A 26,499-nucleotide genomic window follows, 5' to 3' on the forward strand; every position below is an offset into this window, starting at 1 on the left:
AAAACCCAGGGAAAATAAAAAACCCACAAACAATGCAGCCACAAGTAGTAGAGACTTATTTCAAAAAGGAAAAAATAAATCAAAGCAAGTTTACTAAATTAATTTGTTAAACACATTTATTGAGCTGTTAATAGTAACCAACACAACATATGACCTGTTGTAAAACAAGAAACAGAAAATGAATCAATTCTGATTTTGGCAAAGTCTACTACAGATATGTGACAAAGAGGGAAATATTTCAATTTCCTTTATATTCTGCAGTGATATATTTACAATACTTATCTCTCGAAGTCTGTCCCTTTTTTAATTAAATGAACAGAAAGATCATAACCTAGAAATAAGTTTCCTCTACAGTCATCTTGTTCTGTCTTGTCAGTATCCATTAATGATAGTGAAATAATGAGAGCTTTCCAAGGATTACTTGGCACACAGAACACAACTCCACTTTGATGCTGTACTGAGCCACCTTTTTTCTTTCTCTTTTTTTTTTTTAATTTGAAGGAGGGGGGAAAAGAGGAAGAATTTCGTATGTACAAAGGCTGAAAAGTCTTTCTTTGTGAAGCTAAATTAGTTCAGGAAAACTGTATCAAAATTGTAATCACATTTACTGTAATATTGTCTTTTTACTTTTTTAATTACCACCGATCATACGAATGAATTTTTAGTTGAGTTTCCAACATGGCAGCTTTCTTCCTACAGCACATTTGCACATGCTGTCGCGAACCCAAAGAGAGTGAGGTTGGCTGCATTCTAGATTATGTCAAGTCACAGTAGTAGCATTCCACTGAGGTTATGGGTTCTGCCTGCTCTGTCTTACTTACTTGAGGAGCCATTCATTTACTGAAAGGAAAGAGAAAACAAAAACAATTATGCTTTAATAAACTCCAAATACGAAACTGCCTGGATTTAACATTGTATTAGGCACTTAAACAAAACGTCTTGGAAAAGCCAGGAGGTTCAGTTTCCTCCTCTTTCTGGGAAAGAATCAAGTCTGAATGACCGTTTCCTTGAAGTATCGCAACTCAGTCACTAGCCTGAAACGTGCTTTCTCTTCCACCCTTCAGAAGCACTCCATCGCCATAACGAGATTGGTAAGAAGGCACTTACATTACCTGCAATAAGCGTACAACTGCGTGTGCACAGACTAAAAGACGCGTAAGATGCGCTAGAGCTCTGTCGTGAGCCCTCAGCTGCGGCAGATGACTGGGTTGGTTCACTTGTTTAACGTCCGTTGCGTAATACAACGCTCCCCAGTTTGGGGGGGTGCGGTGGTGGTGCACTTCTAAAGGGAAATCTATCCTCTTGTTTGAGATCAGCTGTCATCAAGACTAGCTCACCCCCCCTTTTCTTTCCAAGGTGGGTAAAACAGAGCAAAATGCACTTTGTAAGGTGAAAAGTCTTTAAAATGAGGCTAGAAAACTGAAGGCCTGTCCTATCTGCTTTTACAAAAATATTAGAGGTCTCAGACTGGTTTTTGTCACGCTGCTCCTGAATGTTTCTGGGCAAGTTTCCTTATCTGTTTCAAATATGTAATGTTTGAGTCATACAGTTAGTCCCCCAGATCTGGAGTTTCATCTGGTTTTTTTTTGTTTGTATGCTTTGTGATCCACTTGGGTTTCTCAAAGAAAAGGGCTCAGTGTAAGCATAGAAAGGGTTATTGTGGAGGTAGAACGTACCTCTATACTGTAGTTTCTGTGCTCTATTGTTTGGACAATCTTTTCCCTGTAAACTAAAGTTGATATTAGTTCGGATACATCGATTGTTGAGAGGCTGGACTGGTCTGAAATTGTCGCTCATGCTCAGAAATATCTGTGATGGCTGATTCTGGCTTAGCAGTCGTAAAGAATGCATCTATACAAAATACAAAACAAGGATTTTTAGTACTGGTCTTTCATGTAAGTAAACAACATACAACGCTATTCAATAAACTACTTAAGTGAAAGTTAAACTAAATCTACTTAATAAATGAGTTAAACACAATTTCAGTGATTTGTAGTCAGAGGTGGGTTGAAAGCGTTAACTTGAGGTAAAATCATTCCTTCTGCGGTCCTCTGTTTCTGAGCCCCATTTTAAATGAAAGTAACTAGTTTTGTGAGGAGTAAATGAAAATGGTATGAGGTGTCCTTGGCTGATCAGGAAACAAATGGAATCCGCAGCTCTGGATGGCAGCAGCTGGTGTGCAGAAAATGAACTTGATGAGTAACAAGAGCTAATTTCCTAAGTTTTGTAGCTATTAGTGTAGCTTGCAGTTGAGAAGACATTTTTGGATGACGGTACTCAAGAACCAGGTACGGCCCGTCAGGATGGAAAGGATAACTGACAGTCATGCTGCTGGAGTCATGAAACTAATGATGTTAAAAAGTGAAATCCTCTCTCTGTTGACAGGTCTGTCGTGATGCTGTCTGTGCTGTGTCTGGTGCTCTTGTGGTAGACTCTGGCCGCCTTTTGAGATGGGTTTATGGGTCAGCAGAGAGGGAATTACTGAATTATCCAGGGTTGTCAGTGCGCCCAGCGGTGGCTGGATGCAAAGTACCAGCAGACAGCAACGGTTCTTATGACACCCATGCGATTGTGCTAGAAGCACGTTAATTGGTTCAAGTCAATGAAAAACTTTCAAAGTTTGTATAGAAAACTGGAGGGGGGGGGGGGGGGGAAAAAGCTGTGATTTGTAAATCAAACCCTAGGAATATTTTGGATTAAAAAACCAAAAAGAAAATATTTTCCATGCTAGTGTGCGATTTAACAGGTTTGGTTGCAGCATTTAATGCCTAAATGGAGAAATTCAGCAGCTGGGTTTTACGTACTGAAAATCTTTAACAGCTTCTGGAAAGAACTTGAACTGTGAATTACTTTTTTCAGTCTGAGTACACAATATAATTATTAAGTATTCCATGAAATCAATTTGCAGCACTAATAATGGATGAGGTAACTAACCAGTAAAGCATGACAGTGAGCAAGTATCATGAGATTATAACCCATAGGTACTAGCAGAGACTCTAGAAATACTCTGTTCCTTGTTTTGTACATTAATACTGTAACTAAAAATGCTGCTTGTAGGGAAATGTTGAAGTCCCCTGCTTGGAAAGTTCAGAATGTACAGCACGTTTGCCTGTGCTCAGCTGTGTCGTTCTCCCAAATTACCCATTTAGAAAAGAAACTGAATGCTGTCTCGGCATCTAGACAAAATTGGACAGAAGGAATATCACAAAGACAAAACATCTCTCAGGCTTTTTAAAGTCATCTTATTTACAATGTTAATATGATTTTAAATCCCAAAGTAATATTTAGGGTTGTTTTATTATTCCTTGTTTCATTTCTCAGGCCAGATTGCTTCTGCTGCATGCTTGGGACAGGCAGATGGTGGTTCAAGTATTCCTTTGGGATCTCCAGTATGCGAGAGAACAGGTTTTAGTTCAGCTCACAGCTCTGTAGGCAACTCAGAGATGGAAGCTCTGCAGAAGACTGCAACTGGTCTTAAATTTGCTGTTTCCCAATGTTAGGCCTTGGATTGTGAGTCATACAGAAATGTAATCTACTCTTCCACTGGTGTTTCCTCAACAAGACAATTTTGACGATGAAATTAATTATGTTTTCTTTTGCATAATTTATCCTGCTTCTTTCTAGTAGGGGCTTCCATTTGTCAGTCTGACTTTTCTGAAGACATTTGCAATGTCTATCCTGTCATCTTATTCTATACCAGAAAGCCCTAGCTGATTTTTTTTTTTTCCCAAGAAGGCCCCGTGTATTGGATCTGTCACATTAATCTGCTATCAACACGTACTTAAATGGCCACAAGTGTCACTCACAAGTTGTCTGTTTATTTCTGACCTAGGAATGGCCGCTGTTACAAGGTTATTTTTGTTCAACACTGCCGTACTTGCTTTAGAATCCCCCATATATCTATTCACAGAATCATAGAATAATTTAGTTTGGAAGAGACTGCTGGAAACCATTTGATTCAAATGTACACACCTCAAAGTGTGTGTGTGTGTGTGTGTATAGATACTTAGGGAGCTCTAAATAGTTAACATTTTTATTTTGGCAAAAGACCTCTTCAATGCTTTTGCAAACTGTATAAATTGCAGGCAGAGATCCCTACAGCAAAGGGTTGAATCTAATTTTGTAGGTAAAGCTATAAATATAGAATCATACAATGGTTCTGAGATGATTCATGGAATGATTCATAGAATGACTGAGATGTTTAAAAAATTCTTTTGTACCTATACCAGATGGATTAATTTTTTTACCTGCATCCTTGTTATGTAGACAGGTTTGTTCATTATTATCCAGCTTGCTGTTTCATAGCAGGGTGGAATTGTCATTGACCCATCATATGTAATGAAACTAGACGTCTCTGGATAAAGTTCCTCAATATTAAGCCCCTGTAGTAAGTATGCATCATCTGGAGAATGAAGAAGGAAAACAATTGAGATAAAAAAAGAGCTCCCCAAACAAAAAATCCCAGTCGTCTTATGTACAATCCTTACTCCAGAGCATAATCATCAGTTTTACTGAAATATGAAGGGTAACGAACATTTCTGAATGCTCCAGCAGCTTGGACAAGAACAAGTACCACGAATTCACTAATCCTGCTTGGGTTGAGTTCTACTCTACGATGCCCGTGCACATCTTCTGTGAGTTTAGCACAAGCATTCACAGTGAAACTCTGAATCACGTTTAAAACTGGAGCTAAAAGCTTCTTGAAGTTGCAGGTAACGATTTAGACGCAGCAGCCTTTGGAGAATGTTGACTTATCGTTATTTTTGGAGTGATTAACAACTTTTGCTCAGCAAAGCCTTGGGAAGGCCGAGAGTGTTAAAACTTAATTGCCCTTCTACCCCAGGAGGAAGTTAAGGTTAACGCATGGTAATAAAGCTGCTCAATGAAGCCTGTTGGCCTTTCATGTGCACAGTGGGGGCGGACGCAGTGCAAGCTCACGCAGAATGCTAAAATCAGGGTGGAAAAGTACACTGGAAAGCAGCTTACAAGGGTCCCTACTTTTATTGTAAGCCTCCCCGGGAACTAATGAGGTATCCCTCTGCGACAGAATTCACTCTGTGGACATGTACCAAAATATAACGAGATACGGTTATATATTTTAAAATTCATGGTTTCTCTGCCTTTTCTACGCTATGTGCCCTGTTTCCCTTGTGTAATGCTGGTCCTACAATACTTTTGGCAGTGCTGTCAAAACTGGAGCTCAAATTCTCCTGCCAAATCTTAGGCTGTAGGAGCTCCTTAACGGGAAATACTGGGGGAGATGCGAACTCTACCGCTTGTACGCTCCTGCTATCGTGTATCTCGGAGAAAGCTGGGCTGGTCACAGGCTGTGATGGGAAATCTCTTTGCATGCTCTCGCTTGCATGTAGCGTGTTCAATGCGGTTCACTTGCAGAGCGAGCGCTAAAATGCGGCCAAGGAAAGCTGCATGTTGAGGCGTGTTTCCCCTTTCAACACACAAGACGAACTGGCTAATGGAAGGCAAGGAAGATAGTACAAATAAAATAAACGATACTGCTCAGGCTGTGGAAAAATGGTGCAAGTGCATCTTTTAAGTCAATGTCAATAATTTAGGCATTTCTGCTGGATTCTCTGATTTTTTTTTTTCATGTACCATTCACTGTAACTTTAAACAGGTTTTGCTTTTGTGGTTTTTTGTGGGTGTTTTTTTTTTAAGCTGATAAACAGCTCCTTGGCATCGGGATAAGATTGTAAATGGAACCAAGGAAAGAAAGATGAATGGCCAAGGAAGTGCATAAGAACTAAAAAAGAAAAGAGTAATTTAACTTGAATTTAACATATAGCAGAAGGACAATACTTGTCTCATACTATCTACTAGAAAAAAAAGACTGCAGAGTACTGTCTTGGGCAACAGAAAATCAAAGAACCTGGGCAAAGCAAATGTGACTTATTTTTATTTTGACATATCAGCATGCTACAGGCTTCTGGGGTAGCAGTATTATTGGCTACAGCATCAGTTAAAGCGTCAAGGTGAGAGCTGTTTATACCACGTTGACCAGTGCCTTACAATTACTTCTTATTTTGAATGTGTTTATTAATTTACAAAATATAACCTTGACATGTCCTTTCAAGTTTGTCAGAAACAGCCTTCTGCCGTGCCCTACGGCTGGATCCTCAAGTAGAGGGGAAAGTACTATTAGCGCTCTTGTAGGTGGCTGACTTGCCACCTTTTTCAACACGCTCAGCCTTCACTGGCCCGTGGCCTGGGATACAGTCTTTCTAAACCCAAGATTTTCCAGACAAAAGTGTAAAACCATCGCTATAGTATTCAAGTCAAAAGGCTGTTAAACTTTAACAGCTAGCGATGGCTGGATACACCTGTGGCCCTATTCATTAAAAACATTATTTGCAGTGCAGCAGTAATTCTGCTAGAATTACATGAGAAGAGAATGAATGTGGGGTGTTTTTTTTTTTCAAGCCAGTGCCTGTTTTCAGTGAGTCATCACACACTTTTCCCTCTCCCACATGAACAGCCTGTTCATTATTGATGAACCACGGAGAGTGGTGTGTTAGCTCCAAATGGCATGGAGTCAGTCAGAATAGATAGTTTCAAATTCGAAGGACCAAATCTGCTTTTTCACATCTATATTGACTTCGGTTGGGCTAAAATAATTTAAAGTAAAAATTGTCCTGAAATGTTTACTAGGAGATGGAAAGCTAACTAAAGATTACTACAGATGAGACATTGATGACGTGTATACATTTTGTGTGTGAAACATTCTGATTCACTAATTTGTATTCGGAACAGTGCACAGACTATTAACAATAGGACTACTTATCAAATGGAAGATACAGAAACAGATTTACTGCTGGCATTAGTGGAGATAATCATAGGGTTTTGGAGTTGCCTCACATTGCTGTAATAGAGAACATAATTCATTATTTTGATACGGGCTTCTAACTTTCGTCTGTGGATTTACAGTGTTTAGTCATTCTCAGAAGATCACAACACCCCACGGGTGGAATATTGCATCTAACAGTGTGGGAGCAGCGCGGGGCATGGTCCTCCTACTTGTTCAGGCAAGCCTGACGTACGCCAGGGCTCTCAACATCAGGAGAGATGCTCTCTTTAGCCTTACTGAGCTTCGGATCAACTGCTTGGGTTACCTTGTATACCGAGCACCTACAAAATGCATGGCTGTCTCCCCGCCAGCACCCAGCAGCAAAGTGGCTCCAGACCTGATTCATTGCCTCTGTCTTCACTAGGAATATGTTTAAGGAGAAACAGCGGATTATGCTAAGTGTCAAAGTCCATTAGTTATAATTAATGGGAAACGGGAAGAAAATATACCCTTTAGGAAAAGGGAAGGATAGGGGTGAATTAAATAATGAAAGAAACAAGTTTGGCCAAGTAAAAGCAGCATTTATTCATGCCTGTGTACAGGTTATATTCCCCTTATAAGTCAGATGACTCTATGAGAATGGCCTGAGAAAAGACTACAGAATAAGCACCTGGTTATCAACGTTTTTCCCCATGAACAGCTCTGCTGTTTCCCTTTCCCCACATCTGGATGAAGGTTTCCCATTCCGGAACTGAAAAAGAACCGGTGGGTTTGCACTAATACTAGACTGCAACATTTTGTGTTTTACATTTATGGCAAGTGCATCACTCAAAGTGGTCAAAATCAGCGTGTGTGATCTCTTGCCAGTCTTCCTTTAGTAAACCCATTCAGCCTTTACTAGATTCTCAGCATCATTCCTTCCTCCAACCCACATTCCGTTTATCTTGATCTGCTTGTGCCTTAGGGTGGTTTCTGAACTCATGAACTCTTCTCTATACAAATTAGATTTCATATTCATTTAAATAAAGGCCTTGACTGACAATTTTCTTTGCAAATGATGGAAATCCTCTTCTTTTATCCCTAGATTTGTAGTAGGTGTGTGAGGTCTGTTTTCACAGCAAATTCTATGTATGTTCTCTTTAAAACAGTACTGTGTTTATAGGGAATATATTATTTACTGAATGAAGGAAGGCCCATTTGATTTTGAAGTTGATATGGCAATCCAGAAAGGGAGAGCACAGCTCGAACTAGATTAGATTTACAGCGTAAGGAATGTAGAGATCCTCAGCTTTTTAATCCTGAGACAGAGATTCTCCATGTACCAGCCTTTGCAAGTCACTTAGACCCAGGCTGACAGAAGCTCATTTTGAATACCTGAGGTTAGTCCCTTGGGGCCCTGGTTTGAGACTGCTGAGCTTTTAGTGCTCAAGACAGGAGCTGCAAGAGCTCAGTCCTTCAGAGGACACACTGAAACATGAACGTTGAGGAATTAATAGTTTCTTATTTCCAGAAATCTGAATCCTAAGCTTTTTTCAGGATAATATCTTGAGATCAGAATACTTTATTCACTTGTGCATTATCTATAAAATACCTAAAGACTGAATTTGAGGAAATTCAGAATTTTACAGCTCTTCTGCCTAGCTGAACATCTGGCAGTATTTTGGTGGAGAATGACAAGCCCAAATTTTCATATGGTATTTTAGGAATCTAAAATGTTACTTCTTTCTACTTGTTAAGTAAACACTGGGTGAAAGCTAATGTAGCATAACTGTCCTGAAAGAAAGCTAACTTATTGCTATGCTTAAAGAGGAATATTAAAGCAGTTTTTCTTTAGAGATATTCACATAGCTTCTGACTAAAGCCTCTTTGAAAGAACACTTGTTTCAGCTAGTTCACAGTAGATTCTCTGGGCTGTGGTAACAGAATAAAATAAGCACTTAAAAAAAAAATCTGCTTAAAAATTCTTTGGGGTCCACTTTGCTTTAGTGTAGCCGTTAATATCTAAGAGTTGAAATTCCCCTTTTAACGCATTTTGCCCATGGAAGTTTCAGGCAGCAGCATCGATAGCTCTTAATTTTGTTGCTGTTCTTTAAAAAAAAAAAAAAAGACCTTTAGTCATGTTACGAACTGTCCTGACTCTGAGCCTGTGTTCCACTTATCATTTCCTCCACGCTCCTATTGAGCACGCTGGGACTGGTCACTTTGTCAGCTGCCCGCTGAGTATTGACTTCAGGAGTGGACCCCTAAAGCACAAGCTGAAAAACTCTGTCTGCTAAAGGCAGAATAAAATCCTTGCAATGTAAGAGGTAAAATTAGTTTTCAGCAATGATGCTATAATCCATCATGCAAGACAACTGCAAAATTACTTTCGAATAACACTTTCACGTTCCCAATTTACACTAAAAAAATTCCCAGTCAATACTTGTTACTACAGTAAGTAACCCAGTGCCCTGCAGAATGTTACGTGCATTGTGTCTACCACGGATTTCATTTTAAGATAAACTTGTTAGTGATAACAGTGGGTAAAAATTAAAATAGTTCTGTTGATCACTGATTTTGCAGCCTACGTTATGTGTTCATCTTCATGTGAAATTTCATTTAGTACACCCAAATTAGGTGTGATGGAATTGTGTTTTCCTTCTGAGGAGGCAAGACGACCAATGAGAAGGTCACAGGATGCTGTCAACTCCAGAGAGAAGGAATGCCCACTTATAAGTGCCATGTACAAATGAAATATTTTGTACTGGAGAGGTAGGCTTGCCTGCTGGCGTGGGCGAAGGTTGCACGCTCACTCATGCAACAAGGGAAAGACACTGCCAGTGCCTTCCTGCCCCTCTGGAGCTGCACATCCCTAATCGCGGCCTCTTATCTGCTCTGAGCCATCACAGGTTGTCCAGTCTTTGCTCTGCTGGCCACCTGTCGTAGCATGTGGGGCCAGGGGGTACCAAAAAGGTTGTGACACTCATGTAAGTGCATGAGATACAGCTGCTGCGATGGTAAACACGAGGCAGTCTTATTCAGTGTGTGTGTCTGTGGGGAAAAGCAGCTTCTTCAATGGTCCAACGAGGGATCTTCTGGCTGGTCCCTGGACAGAAGCCAGGAATACGTAATTTGGGAGTGAAGGAGCCTGCACGTACAGCCTTAATGATAATTCCCCCTCTCCAGGACGCTGCAGCAGCACTGGCAGGCAGGAAGCTCTTACAGAACAGTATTGCTGTGTTTTTGCAAGGAATCAAGAGGTAGTTAAAAAACTGGGCTAATCTCCTGCTGCTTCCATGCAGAGAAGACATTTCCTACTAATGGAACAATCTGGAAAAATGTTCTGAGGGGAGCCCTCTGCCACCTGCCTTTCTTAAGGTATCATGGAGATCAGAGTTTTATCATAGGAGGCCGCCTTCTTGGACCAGAGATGTAACAAGAACTTGTAAACTGTAAGGTAAAATTAAAGAAACATCAGTGGGAGCAAAGGTGTGTGTCATAGCAGAGGACCAGGACCCACCTACATCAGAATGGGGTCGGACTGGCTCTGCTCAAATCCTGCATTGTACGGCAAGAGTCAAAATTTTCTAGTGCTCTCTTGTTCAGGAATTAGAGGGTGACGTTCTGTGCTTTCACTTTACATTGATCTCAAAGCTACACTTTTTCTTTTTACAATCCTGGCTTTGCAGGGGGGGGCAAAAGATGGCGTTTGTGGGAAGAAATCAGACTGTGTGCTTTAGGGACGCATACAGCAACCTCTCCAAACCTTTCCCTCACAAACCTGAAGTTCAGCGACTTTTGTCGAAGTTAAATGGACATTTGAGATCTCTGGAGTTTCAGATGCAAAGTTTTCCAAGTAACACTATATTGTTGGAGAGCATATAGTACAATATATTTAACTTACAGTGAGGTAAACTGAGGCAAACTCTAGTAGAATTGTGAACCAAATCCTGGAGCCCTGACAACCAGTCTCAGTCCAGTTGCCATGAACAACTCTCTCCCAGCTTTCACAAACAAAAGCAAAATTAATGAAGCTTATAAAAAAATGTTGAGTTGCTGTTTACAGATAACAAATGAAGGCTGAGTTTTACAATACTTTCCTTATTTTTTCAGTTTGTGTACTTTCTGGAAGTTAAATTCTGGTATTGTTTAACTTACTAACTTAATGGCTGCTTGGAATTCAACTGAATACTTGACAAAGAGAATAACATTTTCAGGAGAAGAGGCTTATTTTGTTCTATTGAGATCTATGTATTTTTCATTACTTTATCTAAATTAGCCTAACTTGCACTGACACTTAAGCTCCAGTTTTCCACAAGTTCAATATACTAACACGGAATGATTGAGCATTATTAGTTAAAGGTTTCCCAAATGTGAATGCAACGAATATGTATGCTATGTTAATGACCTCTTTATGCATCCATTAAATGTAGCAGTACTTAAAAAGAAATTGTAACTTTTCTGTACAAAAAGAAAGCATTAATGACTACTGAATCCACAGTTAAAGATGCAGCATCTTGATATAACTTGACTTGATACAATCTCGGCTGCTCTGCGTGTTACTTTTATTCCTTACAGTAGGCAGTGTCTCCTGAGTATTCTGTGTGAATACAGTATACGTATGTTAAGTATAATTTCATTAATTTATTGCTTGTTCAAACATAAAATAGACTTTGAAGTTCAAAATTCATTTGACGAACTGATGACCTTACTAGATTTTTCAGGCTCCCAAGTTCATCGTGCAGAGTTGCTGGCAATGCAAACCTTGTAATTTTTGCCCGTAATGAAGTGCCTCTTGTTTCAGCAGATCCCGAAATACGTTATTTGATGCTAAAAGCGTACAGCTGTTAGCTAGAGTACGTGAGGAGAAACTTACTTTTATACGTTATTCTCGTTATGGTGTCTCTGTTAAGCATACGATTTAGAAATGGATTTGATGATTCAGATACCTACAGAAGAGAAAAGGAACAACATCAAAATCTTCTCGCAAAAGTTTCCTTTCTGGAAACGTAGCTGCTCTGTGTGTGCCCACACAGACACACTTGTTCTCTCTCTCCTGCCACTCCTCCAAATTGTTTTTGCCTTTTTTTTTCACTTGTGAGAGTGGGAAGAGGGAATAACTACTTAGATGTTTTTCTAACAAAACTTGTTACAAAGTTGATTTCTAAATATAAATAAAGGAACAGGGATGGGAGAATAGGACGAATAGAAATTAATGTCTGAATACAAGAGTGAGTACAGGTTTCTTCTCCAACAGCTTTGACGGGATTTGCAGGCGGTTGATATAATCAGGCAGGATTTTCATATGGTAGTCTATTATTTTTCTATTCATTAAGAAATGTACTTTCCTTGCAGCAGTCTATTTAGATCGCAGATCTGTCTCCCCTTTGTTTTACACGCAGGTATGAAATGCCTAAACTCTATGCATGTGCACTCACAACTATCTCTCGTACCTGTATACGTGCACATCACACGTTCAGTCTGCATGAACATAAGCAGACCTGGAGGGGATTTAGCGGAAAACGATAGAGGGCTTGGAGGCATTGTTGTTGTGTTGGGTTTTTCTGGGGAGGGGGATAATCATAAAATAATTATCAATTTAACAAGAGATTTTATTGCCCTGCAAATTGCAAAAGTATTATTGATTAGCTACCAAATCGTGTCACTTTTTTAATGGAGACACTTCGGTAACTCCGTAGCTAGCCTTCTAATATCCTACTTATCTTTCGATCATTCTGTGTTTGTGTGTTTTGGTTTTTTTTTTTTTTTTTAAATCAGACACTGGATGCTGCTGTTACACACCCAGCATTTATCCGGAATTACATATTTTTATTTTGAAAATGGGAAACTTTGCAAGAAGTTTAATTAAGATTTAGGAAAACAAAGCGGCTATTGGACAAACTGTAATCCAGCTCTGTTTGAGAGGTAGCCTTCAGGAAAATTCAGTTCAGGTTCTATTTTGTGGAATTTCAAACTGTTACTTCTTCACTTAGAAGATGTTGTAACCGCTCTGGGCATTTAAAACAGAACACCTCTTTTTACACCGGTGAGAGAGGCCTAGAGAAAAATATGGTGAGGCTAAATTTGTTGCTCGTTACAAGAGGTGTGCAACTCCGCAAGCACAGGAGTGATGCATTATTTAGAGAAAACTGGCATGTTGGGTGTTGTGAAGGCTTGCTTCAAGTTTGTTCTTTTGCGCAAATTCAAGTCGGATCGTTGGGTCGTCATACAATACATTTTGGACAAAAAAAGGTAGCGTAAACATCTTTCTTCAATATTAGACCTGTATAAAAGGGCAGTTTTCATACCTAATTATTCAACAAGTGCTGTGAAATATGTATTTTAATTCATGCTTTGTCAGGAACTTTACCTTATGAAATGGGATTAGAGAGTACTAAAGGGAATTAATGGATATCCAGTATGTAAGGGCTAATGATGAAAGCTGTTTATTTCAGCATGAAGCACTTATTCAGAAATAGATGCTTTTATAGACTGATGAAGCAGAGACACATAATGGCAGAACACAAACAATTTTGGCGGAAATGCATTCTTCAGATAAAATGAGAGAAAAGGTTTCTCCAAGGTATTTAGGGAGGTTTGAGTAAACTATTAAGTCTTGAGTTCAAGGCTAGATCACTGTAATTTATAGACCTAACTATGCATCTTGAATGCAACAGGAAGGAGACTAAAACATGGCAAAATAGTCACATGTCGTTCTAGCTCTGAAATGGGAGATATTATAAAAGTTATGCTTTTAGAGTTCTTTCAGTTTGATAGTTTAAGATGTTTTAATCAACATTGTGAGAAAAACCTATTTTGCTGACTTTGAAACACCAGCAAGTCTCCAGAGAGCAAACGTGCCCTCTTTACCAGGGCCTCAACCTACTAGGAGAGACTTACTTCTAATTGAACGAATAACATTTCGTGAAGAAATACCAAATCTGCCAATTTAGTAACTTTTGTCACACCTGTTAAATGGGTATAAGTGATGTTCACGATACAAGGATTATTATTATTTTTCCTCCTCCCTTGTCCCTTTTTATTACCCCTTTCATTTTCCTTACGTTACACTGTAAATTTGCTTTGGAGTAAAGATTGTGTGTCCTATTCCTAGGACGATGCTGTCTCTAGATTCCAGATCAGAGCCTCTAGGCATTGCTATAGTATCATGAGGAGTCTAATTCCTAGATTTACAGCTCATGGGGAAAAGTAGTCCATTATCTATATATTAGGTATTGATAGAATCATAGAATCATTAGGTTAGAACAGACCTTTAAGATCACCAAGTCCAACTGTTGACCCAGTACCACCATGCCCACTAAACCATGTCTAGAAGTGCTACATCAACATGTTGTTTGAACACCTCCAGGGATGGTGACGCCACCCCTTTCCTGAGCAGCCTGTTCCAATGCTTGAGAACCCTTTCAGTGAAGAAATTTTTTCCTAATGTCCAATCTAAACCTCCCCTGGTGCAACTTGAGGCCATTTCCTTGACAAAAGTGAATACTTACTTTCATAAATATGGAGACTACCACCAACCCATTAGGACTCTTTGCTGCTTCTGTGATATTTGTGTACAGCTCATGGTTATAGTGGATTAGTTGAACCTAGAAAACAGGGAAAGAAAGATTACAGCTAAACAGCAGCAAATCATACCATGTACTGTTTGCAAATACTCTCCGTACACCAATTGGTTTGTTCTAGGATCCTGTCTATGTTTAGGATATTTTGTAACAGTGCAATTTTTCAGACATTTGCAGCACACATGATTTTAATAATTTCAGTCACCATCTGGCTCCAACTGGCACAGCACCAGCATGTTTCCTTCTAAATTGCCAGTAAGTGAATTTACCCACATCCAGTTATGAATCGCACTGCAGGGGTTGACATCATTTCCCTGTTGCAACAGCACTTGCCATGGGCATCGAGTAATCTGTACTTTTCAGCCTCAGGCCAAACACTGAGGAGTCAAGGGTTGAAATATTTGAAGAAACATATGGGATATGTGTTTAGAACCATTTAAAACAGCACTCGCAGAATTCAAAATACTAATAATCATTGGCCCCAGATTTTACAAACTCTGTTACAAAAGCTCCTACGGTTAGGCACTTACTGTATTATTGTTAACCAGGTCCTCCTTGGCTCCTACAGCTTTCCTTCTGCTTTTTACTTTTATGATTTGCTAGAAATTTCAAATTATGAAGTCACGGCTCATCTCTCTCCCTGCACATGTGAATGTCTTGCCCAGAACCATGGTATTTGATTTGTCTGGGATCACTGGATGCTGTTACCATTCATATTGCAATTTGTAGCCTCCCCCTCCCTCTTCTTTTTTTTTCTCAAAAGATGAACAACTTTAATGAACTTGTGAGGTAGTTGAGTACTTCTAAGAATTTGAAAAGCTAGTTAGCTTTATTCAGCCTAAAGATATATTTCTTAATTTTCAGATGTCAATTAGAAAAGGAAGGTCATTGTACTGGCATTTTCAGAATTGCAGCAGCCTGATGTTTGTATTTAAAAATCAGGTGTGTCTTCTATGTGCTGATATAAATGCAAAGGCTGTCTACAGAAATTTCTAGACTTAAGCACTGTGAACAAGATCAGCGTTAACTTGATCTACATCTGGTAGGCTTTTTAACCATACAGATGTTGAAAGATTAATACTGCCAGTAAGGAAATTTCATCATAGTGTGCTTTCCATGTTTATAATCAGGAAAAAAAAACACCCACCCACCCCAAAAACCACTGAAATGGCATTTAGTGCCTGCATTGGTGACCTTGTCTTTTGGATGAATCCAATGTCTGCTGCTTCAGTAGTGAAATACAATTGCAAGGATTTCTCTGCAAGAATGACCTCCCTATACGATCTGCAGTGCACAATCAAGTCAAAATACAAAGCCTTGCTTTGCCATCCAAATATCCACATCCACCAATGTGTGTACTAGTAGTGATCTGAATTATAACAGGATCCCAATTTACGTGTAACCTTACATCACTATTACCTCTGTCTGCGATAGCCTGAGAAATAAATGAGGTGTCCAGACTCCGGGAGTGTTTAGACAGTTCTATTTCCTACACTCTGCCCTGACGCAGAATATATTCTTCTTATAAGTAAATTACCCAGAATCAGATCTTATGAGCTTTTCTAATTTAAAAGTCCACCAAGCATTGTTCTCCCACCACACCCTAAATCCCTTAGTGATGCTGTTTTAGTGCTTGGACATTGATGTAAAAAGGGGTAGTGGGAATTCTGAAAGGAAAGAGAACATTTGCATTAGTAAGATTAGAAGATCTTCGGCACATAGCTTTACTAGTTACTGCTAATAGTTCACAGGCCAAAAAAAAAAGTAAGGTAAGAGTCAAAATCACTGCTATAGTGTGTTAATTTCAGTTACTTTTGCTCTGTCTGTGTTGGGAACTATTGGTTGACCTTTTACAATTCACACAGTAGGCATTTTTTAAGGCAAGCAAACAAACCAAACTGGAACGAAAAAGTAAAAATGTCAAAGTAGCCAATGAAGTCATCTACTGAATCGACAGCTAGGAAGCAGGATAAATGCAGTACGTTTCCTAAATGTTTTGTAAAGAATTAATGACAGTATTTACAGCACGTAGAAGTTATAAGGTCATTGGTCATCACTTTGTGGTACTACTGAATTTTGATAACGTCATGGTTCTGGGGACTGTAAGCACTGAAATTTTTAGGCTTAGTAACATATTTTTCTTTTTCTGTGCAACTATTCACTGTGGCAACCAACTTGTGAATTATGAAGGAAATAAATGATGAAATCTGCTTTAGACTAGAATTCCTTCTGTACAAAGTCCCAGAATAACAATGAATTAGATTAACTTAGTTTATCCAACAAACCAAAGTGTCTAGTGAGGAATGGGTAAAAGTGAGGACCAAATTCTCCTTCCGCCCACGGAAGCCCTGAGTCAACGTCAAACTCTCATTTTTATGGATGCAACTTATGGAAACACAACGCCTGAAGCATATACGAGCACATATGGGATATTTGACCCAGACTCACTGCAAGGAGCCTGCCGTCCAGTGCAGTTCTAGTCTTGTGTAACACATGATGTCGCAATGAACGCTACGAGCCTCAGCACTCAGTAATGTCAGAAAGAGACACATTTCCCTCAGTTCAAAACTCACCTGGACTGCAGGCAGTCAGTAGGTACTTGTGGGAATGAGTTAACAGACTTGAACTGATTAGAAATGAGAACATTTATTTCCTTTGCTGATCTATAAATGATCTCTCCACCCTGTATTGCTCTGTCTTACAATAAAAGTACTTGTCTGAGAACTTTGGCATTCTTTACCAGTGCTTTCAAGCAGTCTTCATTTCAGGTTTCCCATTCCTGCAGGTTTGTACGCCTCTGCCCCATTCCGCCTCTCCTTATCACATCTCAGTTTGCGAATGAACTGTTCTGGAGAGTGTGCTTGAGAAATCTTGCTTCACTATAGTTTGAAAAGATCCCCTTGCCTTGCTATGCGTTATTGTTTCTCAAAGATCTGAGTGCTGAATGAAGACAGGTTTCTTCTGAAACTTGTCACTTTCTCTGTGTTAGAGTTGCAGCCTTCCTCCCTGCACTCAAATTAATTTTAAAGCTGTTTCCATGGCACCATGGTTAAATTCTTTTGGTTCTTGTTTTTTTTTGTGGTGGTTTTTTGTTTTTTTTTTTAAAGATTGACCATGTAAGGAGACATCATTTTCAAAGTTTCTCATATGGAACAGACTAATTTAGAAAAGTACAGATGAATAAAGATGTCTTGGATATAGAATATTACATGTAGGATAAAAAATATAATTACCTATTAAATTCCTTCTTTTGAGAATAATGTCTTTAGAGTTGCCTGAAATACCAGTAATCTTACAGTCTGTATTAAATATTACTAGACTCTTCTATCAAGGTGAAGCCACACATAACTAAAACTGCTCATACGTGAAAACCTCACTTTTTCAAACAATGACATTATATTAAAACCAAAGCACAAGAAGAGCAGACTTGCAAGGCTGAAAGCAGCCTTTGATTCTAGTTTGTTTCAGGGCTCAAACACAATACAGAATCTTGTTATGAACTATTGATTTTCTTTGGAAGATTCCCTCTTTAAGATTAATTTGCCACAGAACAACTGATAGCTCTTTGTTTTCTCTGAGCTATGGAAGTTCTATTTTTCAGGGAGAGGTGGAGAATTAAGATTAATTACTCCTTTTTTTTAGGGGATGAAAATCCAGAATGTGCCCTTGTTCCATCACCCAAGAATGTGCGTTGTACAAGGAGCAGACACGGCACTTCTGGTAGGCTGTGTCTGAGGGAAAACAACACAGATAGGCTGGTATTACGGCTCAGGCTGATATTATGGCTCATGCTCTGGCCACTGCGGGGAAAACATCTAAGGCCCTTTCCCCGCGCACGTGCACATGTTTTATAATGGTAATAATCTGTCCTTCGCATGTACTTTGGTAAAGTTCAGCCCTGTACTCATTGTACTCACGTTGTTTGTACTGATTTTCCTCTGCAATCTGTTTTGTTTGATCCTTCACCCAGGTGAAACGCACCTTTGGGCAGAGCTAAGTAGCAGGATATTTCTGTGTGGCATTTGACCAAGGCTCTTTGGCGAAGCAGAAGGAGGCAGTTTGCTGTGTTGATGGCTGCAGGTGCCAAAAATTCCAGGGACTCTTTTCAGCAATCTTTTAGCAATTTTTTTAACCTGGACAAAGACCCTCAGTGAATTGCAGAGCTCTGATCTAGTGTGCATGCATAGCCCTTTATAAATGTGAGACCACTGTGAGATATTCTGCTGCAGTGAGACACAGAGAAACATGGAACTGAGGGAATTTAGAGTATCGCACTATTTTACACACAAATGTCTCCATAGTCCTTTTGGGAGTAATGGAACACCCTTTATTCTCACTTAGAATGTTATAATTGAGTGCATAAACATCTTGATTTGTAAATGACACTGGATTTAAACCATGAAGTGAATGGCAGCAGGGAGCAGCTAATCTGTAACTATTGTATTACGCTGTGCTACCTGATCAGCTGTTGGGATACCTGATTGAGAAGCACAAAGCATGTTTCCAGCACAGCAGGGAACAAAAGCAAATGAAATTGCTCAAGAAGAGAAGCTAAATGTTTGTTTTGATTCAGGGTCCTTGTAAAAAGCGGCTAAGATCTCATTAAAGAAAAAAAAAACCAAAACACAACAATAATGTGTATCAAAGTTTAATAAAAGCAGCAAAAGAAATGTAATTTCTGCATGGCAAGTGTCCAGTGAGGAAAATAATTTTAATGAGTTAAAACCTATTAATAACAACAGTTGATATTCTAGTGTTAAAATATAGTTGCTCTTACAGGTCTTGTAAAACTCTTTGGAAAGAGCAGTAATGTTATACTGCCTAAGAGTTATTTATGGTATTAATTTTGTGGATCTGAACAGGTATGAGATCTGTGGTCCTTGCTTTATGAAAGGAATGAGTTTTTAAAAATGCTCCCTGGTTCCAGGATGTGTAATTTGTATGGCTGACAAAAATATTTTTAGATTTGTCTTAAATTAAATGTATCTCCTGCTTCATGGAATTGTATAGCACCATCTGTGAGAACATGCACCAGGCTCCTCAGAACCTGTGCTCCTCATTTGTCTTGTTTCATTGGACCAATACCTGGCAGTGAGGCAGTGGAAATTTTCCGGTCTTTGGCAAATGATGAAGGGGTTTTTTGGTGCATTGCTTAATAACAGGCCTGAATATCCCATGGACTACTCAAGAAAGAAAAATGTTAATTGCAGGTTTTTTCATAATTGGTTAGGATTTGGAGCTGGATGTTCATGTTGTCTTTTCCTGAATTCCTATAACAATCAGACCTTGCTTGTCCACACACACCCACCTTCACCCCTATGCAAGGAGAATGCACTAATATTGTACGTTTTAATTATTGTAATTATCAGATTAATATCACATTACTTATGTTGTAAATACTGTAATTATCACATCTTGGTGGATGACCTGCTCGAGGCACAAGTCCTTACAATTCAAGCAGGGTAAGAATTCTAACCCTTGTCCAGTTCTCAGTCCTCGTTTGCTTTCAGCGAGCCTACTCAACGTAGCAGCTGGAGAATCGGGCTGTTAGTGGGCTCGGAAGATGCTGTTTAAGAAGACAGAAATTACGATTCACGCTAATTGTCATTGAAAACCAAAACCGTCTTTTTCTCATGCACAGGGTACTCTATCATGAAATGTTAGGATCTGCCAAGGCGGCATTACCCACATATTTAATCCGTAGATCTACCTGTCTGTTGTTTTTTTTTATGTATAAGCTCACAGCAATGAGGTACTCTTATGTTACTGGTGAGTTGGTAAAATAAATTTTACATGACTGCCTATACTTCCAGTCGTTTACTTAGCAGTTTGGCAAACTATTGTGGTTTTGAGATTAAAATTGCTTTAAAAAGATTCTTTTGCTTTAATATAACAAAGGAGAAATGCAAAAAACTGTTTGTTTGAAATAATTTTTGTATCTCTGACTCTCTTTTGATGTTCTCTCAATCAAAACCAAGGTTCTGTAGGCTGTTGCTGACAATTGTGGTTTAGTTTTTTTTTTTTTACTGCTTTTGACAGTTATTTCATGATTTAAGACACGTCTATAAAATACTGGTTTAATAGAAAGGCTTGTCAGCCACATTTATAGCAATATGCCAGCAATTGTATCCTAGATAAATAAAAAATATTATAATTCCTTTTTACTTAAAACAATAAGACTAAGAATGTGATGAAGGAACTCACGTTTTCCCCTGCTTCTGGGCAGTCAGCTATATAAAAGCATGAGCAGAGAAATGCAATAATGTGTCACGCAGGAAAGTGGAAATGCAGTTAAGGGTTACCTACAGTTGGCTGCAAAATCTCCTGTGCTAGAAACAATGATGTGCCAGGAATTAGCACTTGAACTGTACATGGTGTCTAACGCTTCATTATACCAGTTGGTAACAGGAACTAACTTGCAGGATCTCTGTTCAACAAAGGGTCTTCAACAGTGAGCGTTACCCAGGGTTCCCCGGTAAGCAGCTAACGGTGTGCGGTATTTCTGGTAGTTATCTCCAGATGGGGTCATACAAATGAAAGGCGAGTGAGTCTTAAGCTTTCTGGGGCATTAAACTGGGTGTTTAATAGTGCTTTGAAAAGTGATGAGGGAGAATCAGATCTGAAGCAGGACAGCCATTTTGGCTGCCGACCTGGTATCTCGCACTGATGAGGCTACTAACAGAGCAAAACATACTTATTCCTTGTTTATTCAATCACTTCAGCTAGGAAATATGAAAAATATTACCTGAATGAAGTATAGAAGATTTTAAAGTATTTCTCTTTAACATTTTTGTATGTTCTTAGTTCTTTCGTAAGTCTTACTTTAATTCATTTGCGTGTAGGAAAAAAAAGACTATTTTAGACAATATTTAGAACTTGATGTATCTTTTCAGCATCCACAGGACTCCAGTAAAAAGTGCAAATTACCAGCTTAAGAGGTCAGATTGGCTGTGCACGTCTCAATTTGCCATTAGGACTTTTCACCTTTGTGCTAACACCAAAAAATTAAGTAAATGAGAGGCTGAAGAACTAAATACGAAAGGTGATGGATTCCTGCCATCCAAATGCTGCCAGAACTGTTGCAAGTGTCACAACCATTTGTACTCTCTTCTAGACAGTGGGAAACACAGTGAAGGAAAAATCCAAATTGAGCCCCATAGGTACGCAGATGTGTCTGTGGTGCTGTGTGACTTCAGGAGAATTTTTGACAGGGCAGTCATTGCTGAAGCCTTCCACTGCCGATTACTCTCAACACGGTGTATTTTTGGCTGACCTGCCAGTCAACCGCTCTTGTCACTCATTGTTAGCAGATGAGCAGGAGCTGGGTAAACATAAATAAATGACGCTGCTCTGCAATTCACTTTGCGTGAGGATCAAAATGAAGTCTTGGACTCAAATGTTTAATGTCGATTATGTCTTGGCTGATGCAAAATTTCATTGCAAGCTGTAATTTCACGCTGACCCAATCCATCATCTACAGAAGTTACATCTTAAGAGAGCATGGGGGTAACGTAGGAAAAAAGGGCTGTTAGATGAGCTTATCATCATTTCTGGATTTGTGCAGGATTTTCTGACTAAACACTACATTTAAATTGTTTTCTCATTTTAAATACAACAGATGCTCAGACACCATGCTGATGAATTCAGTATAAACATTTCACTTGTGAGACTCAGTTATATAATGGTGCTCTGAATTTCTGGGACAATTGTGTATTTCTTTAGCAATCAGTCCAGAAAGCAGCAGAAAATGGTTCCTGCAAGTCAAAAATGTGGTGAAGTAGAGATTGACGCTATTTTTGTTGTTCAGTGGGTTACCCTGAGACGTTGAGTCAAAAGGACACACGCGCCAGGTCCCCGAACAGTGCGACAGAGACGCATTAACAGCTCAAGCCTTCTCTAACAACGTGTGATGCCACTACAGCTCTGTCTACCTCGCCAAAGTACCATCTGTAGCTGCATTTCTGTTCAAAGCATGTGCGTGATGGGCAAGAGCAGACAGAGAAATACCACAGAGTGATGAATAAAAAAAATGAGCAAAAAAGGTTACTAGAATTTGGACTAGTGAAAATCTAGTTGTTGATCTAGGCCTTATCCCTTTTGTCCTCACTTTATAATCTAGTAGGAAAAAAAATGGTCAAGCTTAACATACCTAATGTCAACTAACAAAGAAAAGATTAGCGTTAGGATTAGAAACCAGAAGCAGAAATGATGCAATTATCAGTTTTACCTGCTCTCTTGAGTATAGAAGTATATTGCTAAATTAAGAATATAATTTTTTCTGTGGCAAAAATGAAGGATGGGATTTTGTATTCTACAAATGACAGTTAAGGCGTGTTTATGAGGAAAGCACAGAATAACATTGAGGATGTACAGTAAGCAGCTGTTGGTGTGGTCCATCTGAGGTTTGTGGAAGGCCTTGTCCAGCCCATTTGAGTAGCAGCTCCTGCCTGCCTACCTGAACGCGCTCTTTTGTTGCCTGATCTCAGCCTAGCACAGGCATCCAGCCTGTCGTTACTGCTCCTGACGCAGCGCGTGGCTCGGTGACATCTCCTTCCCCCCTCCCTGCTGGTACGTGTAGGATGGGAGAACTTAGCACAGCATGGGTGGAAATTGGATGCTCTTGCAGGGAGGAGGGGAAGGAAGGGAGATGGTCTGCTTGCCCTTTGGGATGGACATATGCCCTTGGTGAGATAAGGCTTTCTGTCCTAAACCAATGGAATTGCAAAATACTAGCAGTATATAGATTGAAAATTAAATGTGAAAACACACACAGGGTCTCATGGGATCTCTCTGAATGATTGATTGACACATGCTTTTTTCTCTTGAGAGTCTCCTTCCCCTTTAGTGATTGGGTTGCTCACCTATGACTTAAGAAAATTATGTCCAACTCCTCTGCCCTTAAGCAAATCTTCTACTATTTCTCCCCAGCTTGCCATCTCTGGTATGGGAATAGCTGCATTTCTCCAGCAACAATGTTGAGATGCTCAGATGTAACATTAATGGTTTTGGGGAAAGCATCTAGACAACGAATGTCATGTTATGCAGTTCAATTTGTGGTACTGATCCATGACAATTTGTGACACACTAATAAAAGGTGCAAAAAGAAGCTCAGAGCACAAACAGTTTTGGCAAGAGACTGTGGGACACTTGGATTTCCAGCACCTTAAAGAGTGATAACAAGGAGACATTTAAAACCTGATAAATGAGGAAAAGATTTTGAAATGGATATAACTGCAGATGATCATAGCGTTAAATCTTTGAACCTAAGTTGAGGGCTCAAACACAGATGTTTCAAGAAGCCTAGCTTGACCCAAAATAGCCAAAAGCATTTCTGGAGTGAGTGTTTTATAGAATTATTGAAGGTCCTTTAGGATATTAATGCTGTGGTAGATGAGATTATACGCTACAGAGCCAAATTTTTAGAAATAATTTGAAGAAATTTCACACCAGGATTTCTTGTTGAAGGTGCAGAGTCAGAAATTGAGAGGAAAGACAGCACAGATCTACCCTGCAGGCAGAAAATAAGGTGGTTTTTGTTTTGTTGTTTTTTTTTCTTAGGAATATCCTGGAAGCTTCTTTCAAAGCTAAGGGAAGTACAACTGCCTTTTGTTGTTCATGTAAACTGCGTAAGTGTTGGTTTCACACTTGTAATTTAAAAGGCAAGTTTGAAGTTGAGAAATAATGAGCACAAACAAACCAAGATGAGACAAATTATCTAAGAATACAAGATAGTACAGGTTAAGACAGACAAGTATAAAATTACCTTGCTTTTAAATGAATGGAGTGGCATTGTACTCAGTAGGAAAGATAACTGGCACTTAGAAGTCATAACTAAGCCAGTTATCTCTTATAAAGTAAGCCTTTGAGTTCTATCTGCAGATTTGGTGAAAGTAGGGTATTGGCAAACACTGCTCAGCATAAACTAAAAGGGCATGAGACTGCACACAGCAGCGTTTGTGTATTGTAAGAACCCATTCTGGGTACCTTGTAAAGGGCACTGAAAATTGCCACATGGTAAGAGCAGTTCGGTACAGCCGCACAACTGCAGATTAGTGCCGTTTACAAACAAACAGAGGAAGATGATGATCACAGAAACTCCTCTGGTAGCCTTAATGATACCGCAGTTGGTTGAAGTTCAAGGATCTAACAGTGGTTTTCTTTGTTAAAGGTATTTTCTGCAACTTCCTGTCTTGCACCATCCCTCAAAGCTGCTTCCCTGCATCCACAGCAAATCAGTGTCTCTACTTCAGTACAGACAAGAAAAGAACCCCTCCTCTTCCATTTGTTTCAGAAACCTTCTGATTATATATTCGTCACAGTGGCAACTGTTTCCTAAGTCATTGGTAATTGCTGCCCAGATTAGCTACACACCAGTCACCTTGGCTTCACAGTTTGTCCTGTCTGTATTAACACGAATGCTGAGAAACAAGAACCCATCTGAAAATCCCATCTGAACATTAGGAAGTAAAGCTGAGAGTTACCTTTGTGAATATGGCCTCAAATTACACTTTTATTCTCAAGTTTTTAAAGTGAATAAGTGAAGGTCGGTGAAAAATAATGAAAACTAATTGGAACTCCAACAGAAATATGGTACCTGCCCTGTCTGTGGGCTGTGTGGGCAGTGAGATGTGACTATTAAATGGACACAAGTGCAAAGAAACTCAGTTGTGCAGACAGCCTCAGTGTAAAAAAGCGAGCAGCGCTTCAGCTAGGAATTCAACTGAGCGACAGATGAGCAGAGGGTGAAGCCACAGTGCACCATCTCTAACCGTAGAAGCTGGTCTGCCTAATGGGATTTGAAGTTTGTGGAATGGAGGTTCCCAAGCACAGAGTGCTTTGGGGATCCTGTGTGTGAGTGTTCATGATATAGTCTGTCTTGTTATCAATCTGGAATCTTTTAACGGGTAATTCAGCTCTTCACTGGAAAGGGTGGTGAGTGTAGCCGCAGCAGTTCAGATCAGCAATGCACGTGCTTTTACATGTCTGTCTCCTAAACGTAGACAAGTCCAGAGCCCCTTCAGTACTCAAAATACGCCTCTTGGACGTGACAGGGGTGAAAGGGGCAGCAGGAAGGTCATGCTCGCAATTTCTGTCAGCACACTTTCTACATCAGACGGCAGAAGTCAAAGCTTTTTTTCCCCGTTAGAAAACACAGTCTGTATTTATTTGCATGTTAATTTACATAGCTGAAATGCTGAAAATACTGGCATGGAAATATCTGAAATGCCACACTGATCTTTTCCCTTAATGAAAGAAAACCAGGGAATGTGCTATGCTCTAAAATGCTGAACTCCTGAAGAAATCTTTAGCCTGTTGGACTTTCTGCAATCAGAAAAGGTGAATTTGGGTGATGATCCAATTCAAAGTCTTTGGAATTCATTTTGTCTGCATACTAACTATTTTCTGCTGGCAGAAAGCCTGGCCTCATCAGGCTGTGAAAGGAGCTCCTTATTCTTGCTGGCGAAGGGCCTGGCCTTCAGGATGTTGCTGACTGCCATGCAAATACCACACACCATTTATTTCTTCCAGTTCTCACTGGAAGAGCTACAGACACTGAAATACTGACTGAACGGAGATCTGCAGCGTCACTTCCCCAGGGGAGTAACACGTGTGAAGGGAGGGATTGTGGAAGGTACAGCTGCAGCTCTGCAACAGCCGGCTTTCCGCTTGCCTCGTCACAGCACCGTTTCTTTTAGGGGTGTTACGGATCTCATGCGAGGGGGGAAGCAGGGAGCAGTAGATGGTGCCTGCCCCTCTTGCATCTCCCACCGCAGCCACATCTCCCACCGCAGCCACCCCCATCTGCCAAAACACCCTGGGGAGGATGGTGGCTTTAAAGAGCGGATCGTGGGTCCTGCTTTCCCCACGTAGTTAGGGAGCCGTGTGCTCCCAGCGTGACTGTAATGCTGGGCTGTGGCAAATACTGTGGTTAGCTTTGAATTCACGCCAATCTCATAAAATCGTGCAAATATTTATGAACGTTGGTGCACAGCGACAGGAACGGCATTGCTCTCTGTTAGAGGTGCAAGAAAAGATCATTTAATACAAGCAGTGTCTCCTGTGGGTTTTATCTTATTTTTCCTCCGTGAAATTACTATTCACAAATTTGACCAGCTCCAGTTTCTCCAGTTAGCC

The 26,499-nt window shown here is 39.8% G+C and overlaps 1 protein-coding gene across 1 annotated transcript in view; it reads right to left on the reverse strand.

Annotated features, from left to right (window-relative positions):
• Positions 1 to 817: 817 nt before the first annotated feature.
• Positions 818 to 26,499, reverse strand: part of CA10 (carbonic anhydrase 10 (inactive)) — a 203,291-nt gene continuing 177,609 nt past the window's right edge. Inside the window, exons 5-9 of the mRNA XM_009955291.2 lie at positions 14,293 to 14,388; positions 11,658 to 11,730; positions 4,248 to 4,402; positions 1,677 to 1,851; positions 818 to 840 (exon numbers count right to left, since the gene is read on the reverse strand). Coding sequence (XP_009953593.1) covers positions 818 to 840; positions 1,677 to 1,851; positions 4,248 to 4,402; positions 11,658 to 11,730; positions 14,293 to 14,388 — 522 coding nt within the window. The remainder of the gene's footprint in view (positions 841 to 1,676; positions 1,852 to 4,247; positions 4,403 to 11,657; positions 11,731 to 14,292; positions 14,389 to 26,499) is intronic.

This window comes from Leptosomus discolor, chromosome 15 (genome assembly GCF_034619465.1).
Source record: "Leptosomus discolor isolate bLepDis1 chromosome 15, bLepDis1.hap2, whole genome shotgun sequence".
Taxonomy (NCBI): domain Eukaryota; kingdom Metazoa; phylum Chordata; class Aves; order Leptosomiformes; family Leptosomidae; genus Leptosomus; species Leptosomus discolor.